Genomic DNA, 17,756 nt, shown 5'->3' with positions numbered 1-17,756 from the left:
CCACAGGTTGTCTGTTTTTCCCTAGACCAGGGGCGTAACAGTACTTTTACTTTTAATACTGTAGGATTGTTGATGTAGTACTTTTCAAGTATACATTTTCCTGGGTCTACTAAGTACTAAACTTCAGTACTTCCTCCACCGCTGCTTCTATTAATATATATTCATTCTCATAGCCTATTGCTAAATATTGCATATAAGAAATGTATTAAATGGACTGTTTGTAGTGGAATGGGATAAACCTTTTGACTAAGCACAGGAGGAACTGCTGACTTTCCCCAAGTCTCTGTTCCTCTGAGTCCCAGTAAGCCACTTCAGTGATCTAGCATGTACATACAGAACTGATCCTGGATCCCCTCAATGCGATACACGTTCAGTCAATAAAAGCACTGAGGTTCCTCCACTGACTTCCTTTTGTGGGAGAGTCAAATCGTATGGAGATGAATTAACAGATGAGGATGAATTGAATTAGGAGTTTTGGGATCAATGAAGTACACAAACACACACAACCCCCCCACCTACAGACATGTGTATCTACCCCATCCTCCCTACATGTCTGTGTCTGTCTGTGACCATTCATCTTATCACTAAAGACATTCTGCAGTTTCTCTCTGGAGCTGGTGATCCAGACAAAGTCGTCCAGACCTGGAGAACAAATCAAGTCCATGCAGCAGAACACAGCCTCGGCTTCGCAGTGGATTCTGGGACATTGTGTCCACATGTTGTAGAAAGGGACAGCTGCACAGGGACAAGATGTCCATGAGGTAGAAGACTCGTGAAGAAGAACAACCTCTACTTGGTCCCTTTGAGCACAGACTGGGACAGGGCTCTGGTCTGTGGAGGGCACAGACTGGGACAGGGCTCTGGTCTGTGGAGGGCACAGTGTCAGCTGGCTCAGCGACACGCGTGCGCATGCCCGGTCTGCCCCTTGACGTCGCACGCATGCGCACTTCACCCCAGCTCTCATTCATTATAAAGCCCCAAGTTTCTCCGTCTCTTTCCACCTTCAGCCATTTTGACCATGTTGGGAGCCGTAGGACGCTGCTGCACCGGGGCTTTGCAGGCTCTTAAGCCCGGGGTCCAGCCCCTCAAGGCCCTCGTCGGATCACCGGCCGTCCTTTCACGTGAGTCCCTGCACGCGTGGTGCTTCTTATCCGGACAAAAGTCTGTAATTTGGGCGCTTGTCACGAGAGGGCAGGGGCGGTGCTAGCGTTAGCTGCTGCTAGCAACACGCCGGCTGCAGCGGCGCAACAGGCCCGAGTCGGGAAACGTCAAAAAGATCAGATATGTAGAAAGAACACCGACACGTGAAGTGACACACGTATCCACACGTGCTCCTGGTCATACATGACATGCAACATGCATGACCAGGTTGTGTCTTTACCCTGCTAGCTGCAATGACCTTTGTGTAATGACATGTGAGCATAGCACCGCTAGCTAGCTTAGCTCTGACGTCCTGCCAGGATCCCGATGGAAGATCAGCAACTCGAGCACAGACGTGTTCTCACCACAGATCCAGTGAGTTTGTGTAGAAGAAGATCAGGAACATGACAAAGTGTCTACACAATGTTCACTGCGGTGTCCTCTGCTGCAAGCACCGCTAGCTAGTAGCATTAGCAACGTTAGCTTGACGAACCCTTCATTCATCCGTGGGTCATTGGGGTTCATTTCCTCTGGGGTCCAGCTGGAAGGAGTCAAGTTAACAAAGTCTTTAAACCTCCATGTGTCACTTGTGTTAACGCGGAGTCGTTCTCCAGGTGTTGGCATTAACTTGACATTGAGGCGAAGCGGCCTCACGCGCTGTTGTTTCCGTTAACACCTTCAATAAGAGACACACACACTTAACCCCCTGAATGTGTGTGTTTCCTCCTCAGGCAGAGACTATGTCGCTCCAGCTGCAGCTGCCAGCGTCGCCACCGGCCGCATCGTGGCGGTCATCGGTGCTGTGGTGGATGTCCAGTTCGATGAGGGGCTCCCCCCCATCCTCAACGCCCTGGAGGTCAGCGGCAGAGAGGCCCGCCTCGTCCTGGAGGTGGCCCAGCATCTAGGTGAGCTGCCCGGATCACAACCTTCGACCTCCCGCAGAGAGACGTGTGTGCACTGACTTGTCATGTTGTGTGTTTAGGGGAGAGCACGGTGCGCACCATTGCTATGGATGGAACTGAAGGTCTGGTCCGTGGACAGCAGGTCCTGGACACCGGAGCCCCCATCAGAATCCCAGTGGGTCCAGAGACCTTGGGCAGGATCATGAATGTGATCGGAGAGCCCATCGACGAGAGGGGTCCCATCTCCACCAAGCAGTGAGTTCCCTTTGAGAATGAGACGACAGCCATGACTGGGTTTGGGTCTTAGTCCTTTTGGAGTTGTTAATAACTGGATTTATCTTCCCCAGCACTGCACCCATCCACGCTGAGGCCCCTGAGTTCACCGACATGAGTGTGGAGCAGGAGATCCTGGTCACTGGCATTAAGGTGGTGGACCTGCTGGCCCCCTACGCTAAGGGAGGAAAGATTGGTATGTGCTAAATTTAAATGCTGCACATTATGAGTATTTCCATCTTGCCACTTGTAGAAGTCGTGCTAACATCTCTCTCGGCTGCAGGTCTGTTCGGTGGTGCCGGTGTGGGCAAGACCGTGTTGATCATGGAGCTGATTAACAACGTGGCCAAGGCTCATGGTGGTTACTCCGTGTTTGCCGGTGTAGGAGAGCGAACCCGTGAGGGAAATGACTTGTACCATGAAATGATTGAGTCTGGAGTCATCAACCTGAAGGACACCACCTCAAAGGTGAGATTCAGGAAAACAATTTAAAAACTTTCACTGTGAAGGATCACAGTAAACATTGAGCACTAACCTCTGTGTCCATCAGGTGGCGCTGGTGTACGGACAGATGAACGAGCCGCCTGGCGCCCGGGCCCGAGTCGCTCTGACCGGACTGACCGTGGCCGAGTATTTCCGTGACCAGGAGGGTCAGGATGTGCTGCTCTTCATCGACAACATCTTCCGCTTCACACAGGCTGGATCTGAGGTCTGTGACCTACAGAACTAATATTTGAATTTAAATCTTGATTTAATGTTATATAATTGACTTCATCTGCTTCCCTCTCAGGTGTCTGCCCTGCTGGGTCGTATCCCCTCGGCTGTGGGTTACCAGCCCACTCTGGCCACTGACATGGGAACCATGCAGGAGAGAATCACCACCACCAAGAAGGGTTCTATCACCTCTGTGCAGGTAAACAGTGACTCGGAGGACGAGGACTTCTCTGGTGATGGATGAAAGATGTACAGTTTCTTTATGGATTATTACTATTAAAGACTAAATGTCTGTTCCCCCCCCAGGCCATCTATGTGCCCGCTGATGATTTGACTGACCCCGCCCCTGCCACCACCTTCGCTCACTTGGACGCCACCACTGTGTTGTCCCGTGCCATCGCTGAGTTGGGCATCTACCCCGCTGTCGACCCCTTGGACTCGACCTCTCGTATCATGGACCCCAACATCGTCGGGTCTGAGCATTACGACATTGCCCGTGGCGTACAGAAAATCCTTCAGGTGTGGGACTTGATTATTTACACTCTGTGAGGCTGTTTGTCTTTGTTAGCGCCCGTCTAACAGTTCCACCTTTTTCTCCTGCAGGACTACAAATCCCTGCAGGACATCATCGCCATCCTGGGTATGGATGAGTTGTCGGAGGAGGACAAGCTGACTGTGGCTCGTGCCCGCAAGATCCAGCGTTTCCTGTCACAGCCCTTCCAGGTGGCCGAGGTCTTCACTGGCCACATGGGCAAGCTGGTGCCCCTCAAGGAAACCATCAAGGGCTTCAAGGCCATTCTTGATGGTAAATGTGCTTCGTGCAAGAGATAGTTTACTGTTGCATGCTTGAATATCTTCACGTTACTAATGTTTTACACGTGTTTCTCTGTAGGCGAGTACGATGCCCTGCCTGAGCAGGCCTTCTACATGGTCGGCCCCATCGAGGAAGTTGTCCTGAAGGCAGAGAGGATGGCCGAGGAGCTTGCATAAATCACCTGTCGTAGGGAGAAGAGATACACAAAGAAGGGAGGGGTCATGCAGTTAGAGCACTTGGTTTGTAAAACGTCAAAATATACTTGTCATCCTGAAAGAAAGTTCTATTTAATGTTTCCAATGGAAGATGGAATAAAAAACTGTCTTTACAAAACATCTTGTCAACTGCATATTTCCAATAGGAATTTTTAGTTCCCTGTTTTTAGTTCCCTGTGGGGTTCCATTCAAAGTGGCTGTCCTCATCTACTCTAACAGGAGATGGTTTCCTGAGCTGTGTTAATATGAACTGAAATAAAACAGTGGACCAACATTGGAATCTGTGTTTGTTTTAGAGGCGATCATAAAACCAAGGTCCAGGGGTCTGAACTATGAAGCAGGATTTGTGTAGAGATGACCACATGGACCAAGTCGTCCTTGACTGGGACTTAAGTTTATGAAACTAAGGTTAATCAGAACTATTGCATCTTAAGTTGAATTGGGGCTGAGCAATAAAACAATCCCATAGAAACGGCTTCACATAATTCTATTCTAATAAACAAACCATCAACATTAAGCAGAGAAACCTTAAGAACCAGTGCTTCACTGTCTCACCAGTTAAATCCCACAGCCCACGTGCTGCTGGTTTCCTCAGAGGTTTACAGCTCCTGTAATTCCTCCACCAGACAAATTAACCTTCACTACACAGCCGAGGCTTTGAGGCCAAACAACCAACTTCCCAGTAACTAAACATTTACCAGCATCTCCTGGCTGCCGTGGACTTTTCCGCCCTGGTCGTCATTATTCATCATATTTAAGATCTTAACTAAGTGCAGACTGGACGCTGAGGCTGTTACGAATCAACTGATGGTAACGATTTGTAAACCTGAAGTCTAATACTAAAAAAATCTATTGCTTCGCTTTTTCATGAAAGTGTGTAAGTGGATGTTTTAAACTCAATTTACATATAAAGTTCATGTTTAGTTTTATTATCTACATTTAAATGAAGTTTACATGTTTTGTATTTGATACCAATGTGACTGAAGTTCAAATAGCTCCATCCAGTGGCTGAAATTGGGTACTGCAGCCTTGATTTTGATAGTTCAACATTTATCAGTGCAGCTCTGAGAGCCTAAAATAATCCTGTCTGTCAAAACTCTGTTTCCTTTCAACTTTCCCCTCAACCATGATCACTCCACAGCAGCACTGGTGAGACACTCCTTCAGGGGAGGACTTCGAAAGAGGAAGGATTGATTCAAAGAAGCTTCATTTAAGAATGAAAACGACTTATTGTTGTTAGAAAAAGACATTTGAGACATGAAACAGTTTATTTGAAAGTAAAACAGCTCAGAACATGTGGAGCAGAAAATAATCTGTTGTATGTGGAGAAATTACCTTAAAATGTAGTGTTTACAAGAACAGGTTGTCAGTGTGACCTTGACCTTTGACCTCAAAGGTCTAAGCAGTTCTTTGAGTCAAAGTGATTATTTCATTTATGAAAAATCATGTAAATACAGAAAGGGTTTGATTTTTCAATAAATAAAATAATTGATAACAAAAAATATGCGTAACTTTTGTAAATGTGATTTATTAGAGCTACACTTACGAAAAAAGCATTATAATTGGCGAAAGCTCTGAGAGGATTTAAAATGTTTCCCCTCGTTTTAATCCTGATAGCTTTTATTCTTCATACTTAAAAAGCCAAAAAACAAGTTAGATAACTGGAAAACTGACTGTAATACCAACTCTTGACAGCAGATGGGGCTAAAAGTTCGACTTTTACAGAAAATAGTGGAAAACTGATAATATACAATATTCAGGACAATTTAGAACCAAGAACATTTAATATGTTAATGAAAAGAAGAGGAATAAAAGATAATGAGGAAAAACAGGGAAATATAGTCTTGGAATATAAAAGAAAAGTAATTTGATCGTAGATATACAGAATAAATTAAACCTCTATCGCAGGAGTGAGCTCATGTTACCTCAATCATTATATAACACATCCACAGAGAAGCAGAGTAATACGACGTGTTTGTGTGTTTATCACCTTGTAAAACCCCCAAATAAACACACACACACACACACACACACACACACACACACACACACACAGAGCATTTTTCAGCTTAAAGGGCAGAAAATAAACCATTTGAGTCATTTGGGGACAAATTGGTTCAAATTTAGCTTTGGTTCCTTTTGTGTTATAAATGAAATGAAAGGTTTGTTTAGACAAAGTCATTCTTACTTAATCATGCACGTTATTTTGAGTATTTTAAAATATTAATATCTGAAACAATGGCGAAAAGAGCCTCGTTGTTTGCCTGTTCTTTTGTCGAGGTGCCATTTTGACTGTTGGCCTAAAATAAAAATATAAACTGAATAACTAAACTCTAGTTGAAACAAAAAAATTATAACAAATAGAAAAAGGAACGAGTGCAGAAATGAAAGTTACCGGACAGCTCTGGTGAAAACAATCTTTTTCTACTTCACAGCTGGAGAAGGTTTGTCACATTTTCTCGTGATGACTTTCCTGAGCTCCGTCAGTCGCTCTTGTTATTTATTTACACTTGCAGGACTAGAGGATTTTTTCCATCTTTTTAGGAATATTCCTCTGAGAGCTCCTCTGCTTCTCTGGTTTAATGCTACAGAGCATGAATAAAAACAGTAAATCAACCGGTACAGGATGATTTGTAGGACAAGTCAAACCCACCATCGTTCTCAGATAGTTCACAGGTCAAAGGTCAATCTCAAGGTCAGAAATAAATCCACCAATGAATTTATAACAAGACTCTTGACCATCATTTTCGGAAGTATCGTGCATTTCTTTGAATTCCTCAGACACTTAAACATCCGTAAACATCCGATTTAGCCCTGAGAGGCACATTCCAGTTTGTATAAGACGAATATTGATGTTTTCTACAACTTTAAACTTCTGGTTTAAGTTAGTTATTGTAGATAACCTCTTGCGGTTGCTGTGACTATTATTAGTCCTCTTGAGGGTTGAGGAAGTTCTTCATCTGTTGTTCCAGCCTCGTTCCAACTAACAAACGTCTAAATATACAAAAACATCTGTCTTCCATGACGCACCAGGGGAAATCAAATCATTTTCTTAGAGTAGCCATGAATTCAAGATGAATCAACACCGATTGTATTTTTCCATTTAAGCTTCTTGATTTCTCTAATTTCGTGGATTTGGGATTTTCCAGGTTCTGACTCACACTGAGAAAGTCCTGAGTGAACCTCTATGACCTTCATTAACGTTTCATTCTTACCAGCTTACGTGTTTGACTTCTCCGTTGTTTAAAGTCGGGAACTGAGCAGGTTAAAGTTCAGAGGGAACGTCTGGACCTGGTCTGGTTCTTTCCCTGCCCAGTAAGAGCTGCGTCCTTCAAACCATCGAGGAACGAAGGAGCCAAGGTGGGAAACTTCCTCTGTGACTCACCCGCTCGCCGTTTGTCAAATCAATTAGAGCTAACGATGTTCTCAATAACAACATCGCGTCAGCGGCCGAGGAAAGAATGAGCCCAAACTGTTCTGAGGAAGGACTTCAAAGAGGTCGTCCCTGGAGAGATGGCTCATTTCTCCACAGTAACGCAGGCTGTTCCAGAGGCTCTTGGCAGCGTGGACCCTCCCACCCGGCGGTCCCACAACATCATTACCGGAATGTGAATATACATCAACAAGCCATTTATTTAACCTGGAGCTCAGGCTCAAGGGACGACTCCATTGTGATTGGAGGCTCCGCTCATTTCCTGTTCTGGGGACGGTTCTCCAGCTTTTATCGAGTTTGTAGAAAAGTTGGTTTTCTCTAATTCTCTGAAGTAAATATGAGAAACTCCCTCAAGGAAAGAGTAGAAACATCAATCCAAACACTCTGTAGCTTTAATCTGTTTCCTTGAAGTTTGTGTGAAAGCTGCCACACACACACACACACACATACACGCACACACACACACACATCAGCCTGGACTTCATGTGTTCTCATCAGAAGTGTGATTTGTTAGACACCAGGATGTGTATTTCCCTTTTACGAGATCTGGATCCCAATGATACATTTTTCTTCTGCTCTGACTGGTTCAGAGCAAATCACATTACAGACACTCAATGCACACATCATTAATAAACTCAGGTTTCATCATCACTCTAAATCAAACATGCGTTCCAATGGTTTTCCACTGTTTTATTTCAGTTCATATTAACACAGCTCAGGGAACCATCTCCTGTTAGAGTAGATGAGAACACTTTGAATGGAACCCCACAGGGAACTAAAAGGTCCAACCTATTGGAAATATGCAGCTGACAAGATGTTTAAGTTTCTCATTTGATTTATTTCTTCTTGAACCATCATTTGGTCAAACTTTACCTCGACAACAGTTATGATGACCCCCTTCACCACATCATTGGTGAGGAGGCCATCTTCAACACTCACCAACAGAGCGTCTTGAAATCCCAAGTGCCTTTCATTTTCTTGCACAGACTGATCCTGCTGCTGCTGCTTTCTCTTCTTACCTCATTTGTTGCCATTCATTTGCCATCCATTATCAGGCCTGCTGTTTCGCCCCCTGCTGGTCATTGGTAAAAATTGACAGCTGCTCCTTCTCCTGGAATTACACAAAAAAACAGTGAAATCACAAGTGCCTGTTATAAGAGGGGAAGCTTCAACAAGTTTACAGAGAGAACTATTTCCCCAAATCAGTTTTCAAAATCTGATCAAATGAGTTGGTACATTTTCTGCCAGGAGTCGACAAGCAGCTTCAACTAACGTGCAAAATAATTAACTTCATTTGAATAACAGCAGACAGAGTTCACATGAATTGTGCTTGAAAATTTTAAATGAGAGAAAGTTAATGAATGAATCAAGTTTTCCTTAAATCTAAAGATTAATAAGAATCAACAGACGTAATGTGAGTCACAGACAGAGTGAAGCAGGCAGCCGACTAATCCGAGCACAGACTGATCCACCTGACGCTGCTGCTTTCTCCTCTTACCTCATCACCATTATTTTTGCCGTCCATTATCAGGCCTGCTGTTTCGCCCCCTGCTGGTCATTGGTAAAAACTACAGTTTGAGTGCTGCACCTGAAAGATGATCATAGAGCGGAGGTGAGAAATACTCTTATATACATTTATAAACCTGTGATGGAACACAAAGCTAATTCGAATTATTTAAAAACTCAGAGTAAATGAACGACATGAAAATATGAATATAACAATTTCCATAATTCACTGCTCATGGTGACACCAGGGTACAAATTAAAATTCTTTATCTCCACCTTTGTTAAGGAATACAAAGTACAAACTATTGTTACCTAATCCTGAAACTAAACCATATTTGAGTCCTGCTGTGTAGAGAATATGTGCATTGCTCTGCACAACGGAATTTCCAAATTGTTATTGTTAAGTCAGGATAAATCTGTGAGGCCCTGAAAAGTCGGTTTTGAAAAGTAAATCTGAGTTAATTATTATAAAGCAGAGAAAGAAGAGAGATGAACACCCACATTTTATTTTGAAAGGGTGAATGAGTTCATGGGAAGCCAAGGTAACATTAATCATAAGTCTGTGTGGTATGTGTGTGTGTGTGTGTGTGCAGTCCAAGATACACCCCCTACCCATTTATTCAAAACCAATGTCAGTGTGTGTGTGTGTGTGTGTGTGTGTGTGTGTGTGTGTAGGGAAGTGGTGAATTTAATCAACCCCAGATGAGTGGAGAGGCCAGACGAGCTGATTCACTGTGTGTGTTTGTGTATGTGTGTGTGTTTGTGTGTGTGTGTTTGTGTTTGTGTGAGATGTTTCAACGTCTCCACTCGACGACGTTCACAAACATTTCAACCGAATATAAAACTAAAAGCTGTCGATGCTGCGTTCAAGGTCGATCAGGACAAACTGCTCCTAGAAAGCAACAGCTTGGTGCCACGTAAACTGTGTTAGTAGATTTACGGCAGAACTGGGAAGTTCCAGTATTTAGTCAGCGAGGATTGTGATTAATAAAATAGAAACGCTAAAATGATGTATTGAGAGGAGCTGCAACTAAATATATAAACACTGGGGGCATTTGGTTTCAGTGCTTTCGGTCAGATTTGGATTAAAACTTTATTGAAGAGCAGCTTCAGAAACGTCCGCTTCATTTTCCAGACCAGGTTTTTATGTTGTCCAGGAGTGAGTCATCAAAACTTCAGGGTTTGGAAAAGACGGCCACCGACCAAAACATTTCCCAGCATGCTGGGTTAGTCACATAGCAGGATGATGGATTGAAACTTCTTCCAAATAAATACTCGAAAACAAATGTCCACTTCCCAGGTTGGCGATGAGGTTTTTGTTCAACCCCCATTTATCCAGGGGAGGTTTCTCAACAATGCTGTGATTCATTTTCATAAAGCTGAACACATTGTGATGTGAGAGCTGCTGCGACCACAGCCTCCTGCTGGCAGCTACTGGAACTTCACCTTTTCTCTAGACTATAAACTTTTCTGTTAACCTGAAATTAAATGTTTGTAGATATATGGATTATGAACAATTTGAGAAATATATCGTCACAAAATATGTTTAGTGTGACTTCAAATGAATTTAACACTATCATTGTTTTTACCAACGGCAGGGAGATTATGATTTCTACCATAAGAACTAGACAATTGTGTGCAAGATCCTCGTTGGTGATCGCAAAGAGACACAAAACAACTACAAAGAGACGCAACATAACAACAGAGAGATGAGCAACAACCACAGAACGAGATGCACAACAACCTCAGAGCAGAATGAAAGATGTGGCTGCATCATGTGTGTTTGTCTCGGTCTGTCCGACTCATATGCACATGTCCATGTGTCATTTGTTTCTAAGCATCTTCTGGCGTCAGACAAACCTTCTGACGCTCGGCTCTGTCGACTCACTGTGGCAGTGAAGTGTGTGTGAGTGTTTGTTGTCTGAGGAACGAAGAAAATATGCGGCTCTCCTCCGCCATATTTTTCTTAAATTTAAATTCTTTGTTTTCCTTTTTCCAGAGCTGGCGAAGGAGCTGAAGCTCTCAGGCGGAGTTAATCTCTCAGGCGTCAGTGTGTGGAAGCTGGTGTTTAACCAAACAGAGCCCAGATAACCTCTGGTCGCTTGATGGCTTCAGAGCATTTCTCAACATCCCAGAAATGTGTAAAAAGATTTGAGGCGATTGTTTGTAGTGTCAGTCTCCGACTTGTGAAGTATTCAGTGAGATCTAGTATCTCAGACGAGCCATCACACATCCAGCAGATGCACTAATCATCACACAAGTCAAAGTTACCAGTTCTCACACTTCTTCAGACAAATATCTGCATCATACAATTCCAGCTCATTTAGAATCCCCTCTAGTTGTCGTGCTCTGGAAACACAATCATTCTCACAGCCTGACTGGGTGGCACTGACACAGGTCATGCCAAAGGGTGGCTGACATTTGCTTTTATTTACACTGACTAATACTATTCATTTATTTAACGGGTCTATTTTATCGCTCTATTTTTCTCTGCTGCCTTGTTCTCATTGAATCCCTGTTTGTTGTTATTTCATCTGTGTAAAGCACTTACAAATAAATAAAGTGTTTAATGAGGGATTATAAACAGACGAGCTCAAAGTAAGGAGACATCTCTGGTTAAACCTCCAAGACTCGGATCTGAAGCTTCTTCTTCTTCTCCTGCTGAATAACAGGTTTTAAATGACCTGTGACTGGTGGTGTTTGGTGGGTTTGGTTTCGAGTGATGCTTTCACTCACTGTTTGGTGGAACCAGGGCTGCAGTCGGGAAACGGTGGTGGAGGAGTTCTGGCTGAACGTGGTGATCCTGAGCACAGAGACACGACAGGTTACTGTCAGGTGACAGAGACAGAAGGTCAAGGTCGGCCCAAGCGTTAACACCACAAAGGTCAAAATAATGTTATCTTTAGTTTAGATAGAAGTCTGAGGTCTGTGACTGCCGATATTTGAAGGGAACAAAATGAGCTCAAATAGTGTGTGACCATCCACCTTGTCCCAGTTTGACCAATAGAAAAAAAGCAATCATAGATCAAGTGCACACTGGACTGTGTGATTTGAATGTGTGATCAGATGCGTTCATCCAAACAGACGTGCAGCGTTCTGCCTGATAACTCTCCCCACAAACAAATTGCTTACGAGCTCCCAGCCACAGGAGCAGCTTTAACGAGCTGCAGGGTTCGGCTGGGGTATAAATAGGAGCAGAGGTTTTCAGAGGCTGTGGGGTTAAAGTACAGGGTTGGAGGCTGTTAGGTCAGAGGTCCAGACGGTTTCATGACAGGGAGACGACTTTAGAATGAGCCTCTTGTATCTGCATCAGGTTGTCTGCTCCTGAGTCGGGAGGTGATGTTTGAAACATAGAGACCTGAGTCCTGTCTAGATAATTAAAACCAAACTCATTAGAAACATAAACACTTGAACACACACCAGTATAAGAACTACTGCACGATCTCCCAGTAGCATTTCTACAGTATAATGGATCAGGAAATAACAGGGGATCAGCTTGACTGCTATCCAAACTCTTTTCTTCCCAGTCATATCAGTACCAATAGTTTTACTGGAAACGTTATATATCTATTTTGATACCTGATGAGGTATTAACATGTCTGGTTATCTAACACCACAGCTGCAGAACTTCTTCAGGGATTATGGGACCTTTCCCCCCCCAATAGCTGTCAACTCCTGCGGCTTCATCCAGTAAACAATGACTAATGTGAAGGTCCTGAAAACAAGATCCTTCACAGTGACTCATCTGCTCACAGATATCTGACACCGGACTTCAAAAAAACAAATCAGACGCAATCATACGAGTGATGAGATGTTGTTTTTTCCCACTTTCACGAATTCATTCTCAGTTTTTCCAATAAACCTTTTTTCAGGTCAAAGAAATTGGAATTAGATAATTCTCAGTTCTGCTATCAAGAGCATGACACTGGGGCTTTAGACACTAGAAACTCAAGGTTTAACGTTTCCAGTTTGGGCTTAAATCTTTACTCTTTAGCATCAGTGAGACTGATTCCAGCCCAACGATCACGTCACTTTATATTTATGTGATAATTAAGTTTAGTTTATTGCGGTAAATGAGAATCAGTTCCCTTATTTACAGAGTTGAATCCCTTTAAAAAGGTCAAACTGGGGTAAAAAAAAAAAGAGCTGATTTCCCAAAATACACCAAACCATAATAAATCACAAGAAAGAGGAAGAATGTGAGGTTGCAATTACTGAAAAGGTTGTTCATAGATTTGATTTTTCCCATTTCCAAGAAAAAAAGAGGAGCTTTGTTTGAAGGAAAATGCTGCCATTGTTGGCTCGAAACCCTCATGACTCGGATTTCTCTTTAACCATCTTAATAGGAAGATGGACACACTTCTGTCTGGGTTCAGCAAAAAAAAAGAAGTTTCGTTACTGAAAACCAGGAATTGTTTTCTTGATTTTAAACCTAATATAAAATCAGACCTTTTCTCTTCAATAATAACTAACTACTATAGACAGCACAGGACACTGAAATGAAGTTTCTCTACCTCTATGATCAAAACACCAGATTAAGAAATATCTGCATTAAAAAACAGACATACTACTACTTGGTACTAGTACTACAATGGTTTGTTTTACAGATACAACGCCCTTGTTTTTCAGAGCAATCCACAGACGTAGCAGTCGACTATTGTAATTGAAAATTACGTTCCAGTGAAAAAAAGCATAAAGAGTCGCTCTGTAAACTCCCCAGAGAGAAGAGTGTGATTATCCAGAGCAGCGACGTGTCTGTGCAGATGTGATCAACAGGGTCATGTTCGGGCCAAACATCCCAACGTCTCAGAAACATGAAAACCTCCAGTCTAACCAGGACCCTGAGAGAAGAGACACTGACCTTTGACCTTCAGTAGCAACAGAGAGAGGAGCTGAAAGACCCATAGTGAAAAGTAGTAAAGCAAATGTAGTGTCTTTACTTCTGTGTTCTTTTCTTTATATTATATATATACATTAATTAAAAGTTAGTTAAAATAGTTAAGTTAAATACAATTTAATAAAGTAAATAAAATACACTTTACATAAATTAAACAATCTAACGTATGTGTTGTACATTAAGAAAATAATAAACAAGACATAAATAAACTCACATACCTGCAGTTGTGGGAACATGCTAGCTTAGCATGCTAACAGTAGCGTCACCGCTACGCAGCAGACACACCTCTTCATCACATTCAGGTTTACACAAATTTAAAATATTTGGCAACACAACAAACTAACATGAAATCATTAAAAAAACATTATATAACATGTAGACTAACTTCTGATGTTATTTACAACCTAAAACTAATAAAAGTCAGAAGATCGATGAAAGTACGTAGCTTCCGTTCCGAGGAAGCCCCACCCATTCGGGTAATGTCCTTGTCAACGTAAAACTCCCACTAAACTTCCACCAGTACTTCCCCCCCCCCCCCCCCCCCCCCCCCCCCCCCCCCGGAGTCTTGCACACTTAACATGGTGTTCAACATACTTATATAGAACTGTGACAAATCACAATGCTGAAAACTCAACAACAAAGAAACAAAAATAACCTTAACACAAAAGTGGCGATCTCCTCTTCAAAATAAAAGTGTCTACTTTAGTAGCTGTGGGAATTTCCTGTTATTCAATACATATAGCGCAACAACAAAATACTACTACTACACATATATACAAAATATTACTACTTGGGACAGTAACATTTGTAGGTATGTATCAAGATGGACAAAAAATATAAAATAGTCAAACTCCCTCAGGATTAATTTAGCCCGTCCAGAGTTTTCAGTGATATCACATGATTCTCATCAGAACATAAAGAAGGCTCTGTTGGAATTGTAAAATCTTCACTTTTCTTTTTCGCCTTTCACAGAGATCAGCGTGTAAACAATACTATTTTACAGAATAATGCACAGAAACTGTGTGATTCAGGTTTAAATGTTATGTTTATTTACAATTTATCTTCTTATATATATGTGGTTGTATTTGTGCTGTCTTTTTATTTAAAGTTATCTGTTATAAAGTTTGAAAACAACATCACAGGAATCATTGACAATATATTTTATTGCCTAATATCTGTATTTATTGCCCAAAATCCATCTGTCGGGCTTTAGTTTTTCCATGTTGGCTGAGATGTTGTGTATGTTTTTTAAATGGACAAGGACATAGTGTAGAGTGTGTAAATGCTTTGAAAACTACAAAAATTCGAATTATAGAAGTCAAAGTTGAGTCCAAATTAACTCAAATAGCCGCAAGTATGAACAGAGCATCTCCTAAATTCCAGTTTTGATTCCGCAGTTATTTACAAACCTCTGAAAGTCCCCGCTTGCGTCCAAACTCCACAACATCTGCCACCAATTTACCAGAAAAGGCCTATCCCGGACACGACTATTAACCAGAGCGGCAGCCTGCCGCATCTCCTCCGGCTGCACAGCTCTCACCACTAACCAGGGCTGAAGGATGAGCCGCAGGTCCGAGCACATCCAGACCGGCCCGACATGGAAAAAACACGACTGACGCAGACCTGTAATTTCAAGAGGCTGTGACCTTTAATCATATCTTGATCTACATCCTTTATCCCTGCTTCTGTCGGTGGCCCGGTGCTAATTTGAGACGACGGATGTCTAAAAAGTTTCACCCTGACCGTCGACCCATGTTTGGTGCCATTTCATATTTTAGAGATGTCTGTGTCAAAGCTCCAGACGGTGAAAGACTCTTCCCTAGTTCTGCCAGCTGTCCGAGGAACCAGAAAACAGCCCAAAGTCAAATAATACTGTTTATAAATATAAAACCAGAGGGATTTAACCTCGGAGGAGCGTAGATATTCTGCACTCACCCACATGTGGCCAAATGGAGGTGGATACTTCCATATATGCATCTACAAGTCGACCTTCATGGTGTCTGGCTTTCCTGCAGGGATTTTCAGGGCATGCATTTTCATTTGTAATTGATAAGAAAACTCCAAAGAAAATCGTATTATTATCACTAAATGTCTTTCAGCTTAAACAGAAGTATCAGATGCCGAGGTACCTGTTGAGCAAGGCACTGCCTTCTCGCTCAATGGAGCTGTATGCCCGAGAGAGAGAGGGTCTACGTGGGAACCATCTCCTGCTTTGAATCAAACTCTAACCACACAAATTTCACAAGTTGTAGTCAGAGTTTTGGGAGCCGTGTAAATGCCACCTCTGCATGTTGCAATAAAACGCAGCAGCAGCCTGCGGTGGCTCGGTGGAAAGTTACTGCAGCTCCTCAGCCTGTTTTGGTGCTGCCAAATATATAAACTGGTTCACTTTAGTCATAGAGCAAGCTAATGATGAGGAACAACAGCTTCTGGCTTCGTAATGGCCTCTGCTCCCTGTGTAGTCAAAGCCAAAAGCTAAAAAAAACTCAAAAACAGGCCGGTTTTTAATTCAACGGCTGCAGCGGGCATGTTCTGATCAGAGAAAAGAAACACAACAAAACTACTGATTCATAATCATGCTGTCAGGCGAGGACCAAAGTTAGCTATTATCCTTTAAAAAGCTCTATCATTTATTTTAATTACCAGCTATAAATCATTTTGTGGATGTCTCAATTAAGAGAAACAACTGCTCGGCTCCATTAGCGTCTAGAGATAACAAAGCCGTTAAATTCAAGCTTTGAGGGCACGAATCAAACTGTCGTCCTTCTCAAAGTCCTTCTAGGTAAAGACGGGGAAACAAAGCCGAGCTGCAGAAACAGAAAAAGGTGCTCTGGCTCTTTAAAAGCGCCTCATAAAGAAAAATGAGTGAGAGCGCGGCTGCCAGGCGCTCGACGATTGAGCCAAACTGTATTAAAACAGGGTGTATTTTAACAAAGGTTGCATTTTAATAGGGCCAGAGGGTGGCATATCGCAGATAACTGTTGACGTGTAACTGCCGTGTTTAGTGTTGAACACAACATCCTGCCATGGCAACATGGATGCCAAGAGTTCCCCCTCAGCGCTTCCATGAGGCCAACCTGGAACTGTTTTATACGCAAAACAGTCGCAAATGAGAAGTAGATTTTAATTACAGGGAAGAAGAAAAGACCAAAATGTCTTTACAGGGAATGGTTGATATAATGAATGTAAATCAGTCTGCGCAGGTTTCACCATCATCGTCAGGTGCAGGGAGGGAGACGCCAAGGTTCAGCTGCACCTCAAACCTGTGGTTCCATCTTTTTATTTGAACGTTACTACTGTGCGGACTATCGTTTGAATCCAGGATATTTCGGCTTCATTCCTGGAGAGGAGGAAGTGGAGATGCACCGTCCATCTTTATTTACAGCATTAGAGCACTAGACAGAAAAACATTAAAAAGCCTGAGCTCGATTTCCTGTGGTTCAAAGTGAGGCCAGTTTGAACCATCATGACAAGATATAACAGTAAATTTCAGTTTACTTTAGATCCGACAGAACCAGTGAAGCCCCCCCCCCCAACATCTGAGCTCATATCTTAAGGCTTAAGGCTTAAGGTATGAGCTCAGACGTTGGGATCAGGTGATGAGAAGTGACTTTGTGCACCTTTCAGTTGTTTTATATATTGGGTGCGTGGCGTGCTGGAGCACGTCGCTCGCCAGGCACTAAGATAAATTATGCTCACACTGACTTCACGGAGCACAATGAACAATACAGGAATCCTTCAAAATGCAGGGTTGTGTAAAGCCTGGGTTCAACTCCTGATGACAGGGCGTAGGAGGATGCAGCATCCATCAAGTACAAGCACCTCGGTCTATTCCTGTCGTGGCCAATAGTGGAGCTGAAAA

At 42.8% G+C, this 17,756-nt stretch overlaps 1 protein-coding gene across 1 annotated transcript; it reads left to right on the top strand.

Annotated features, from left to right (window-relative positions):
• Positions 1-984: 984 nt before the first annotated feature.
• On the top strand, positions 985-4,332 carry LOC128430885 (ATP synthase subunit beta, mitochondrial). Its single transcript, XM_053417005.1, has 10 exons — positions 985-1,121; positions 1,872-2,045; positions 2,123-2,297; positions 2,390-2,511; positions 2,599-2,783; positions 2,866-3,024; positions 3,106-3,228; positions 3,336-3,548; positions 3,633-3,834; positions 3,922-4,332. The coding sequence occupies exons 1-10, from the start codon at positions 1,019-1,021 to the stop codon at positions 4,017-4,019; spliced, it is 1,554 nt and encodes a 517-aa protein (XP_053272980.1). The 5' UTR covers positions 985-1,018; the 3' UTR covers positions 4,020-4,332.
• The last annotated feature ends 13,424 nt before the right edge of the window (positions 4,333-17,756 follow it).

The sequence above is a fragment of the Pleuronectes platessa genome, chromosome 24 (assembly GCF_947347685.1).
Source record: "Pleuronectes platessa chromosome 24, fPlePla1.1, whole genome shotgun sequence".
NCBI classification, from domain to species: Eukaryota; Metazoa; Chordata; class Actinopteri; order Pleuronectiformes; family Pleuronectidae; genus Pleuronectes; species Pleuronectes platessa.
This window is presented reverse-complemented; position numbering and strand designations above follow the sequence as displayed.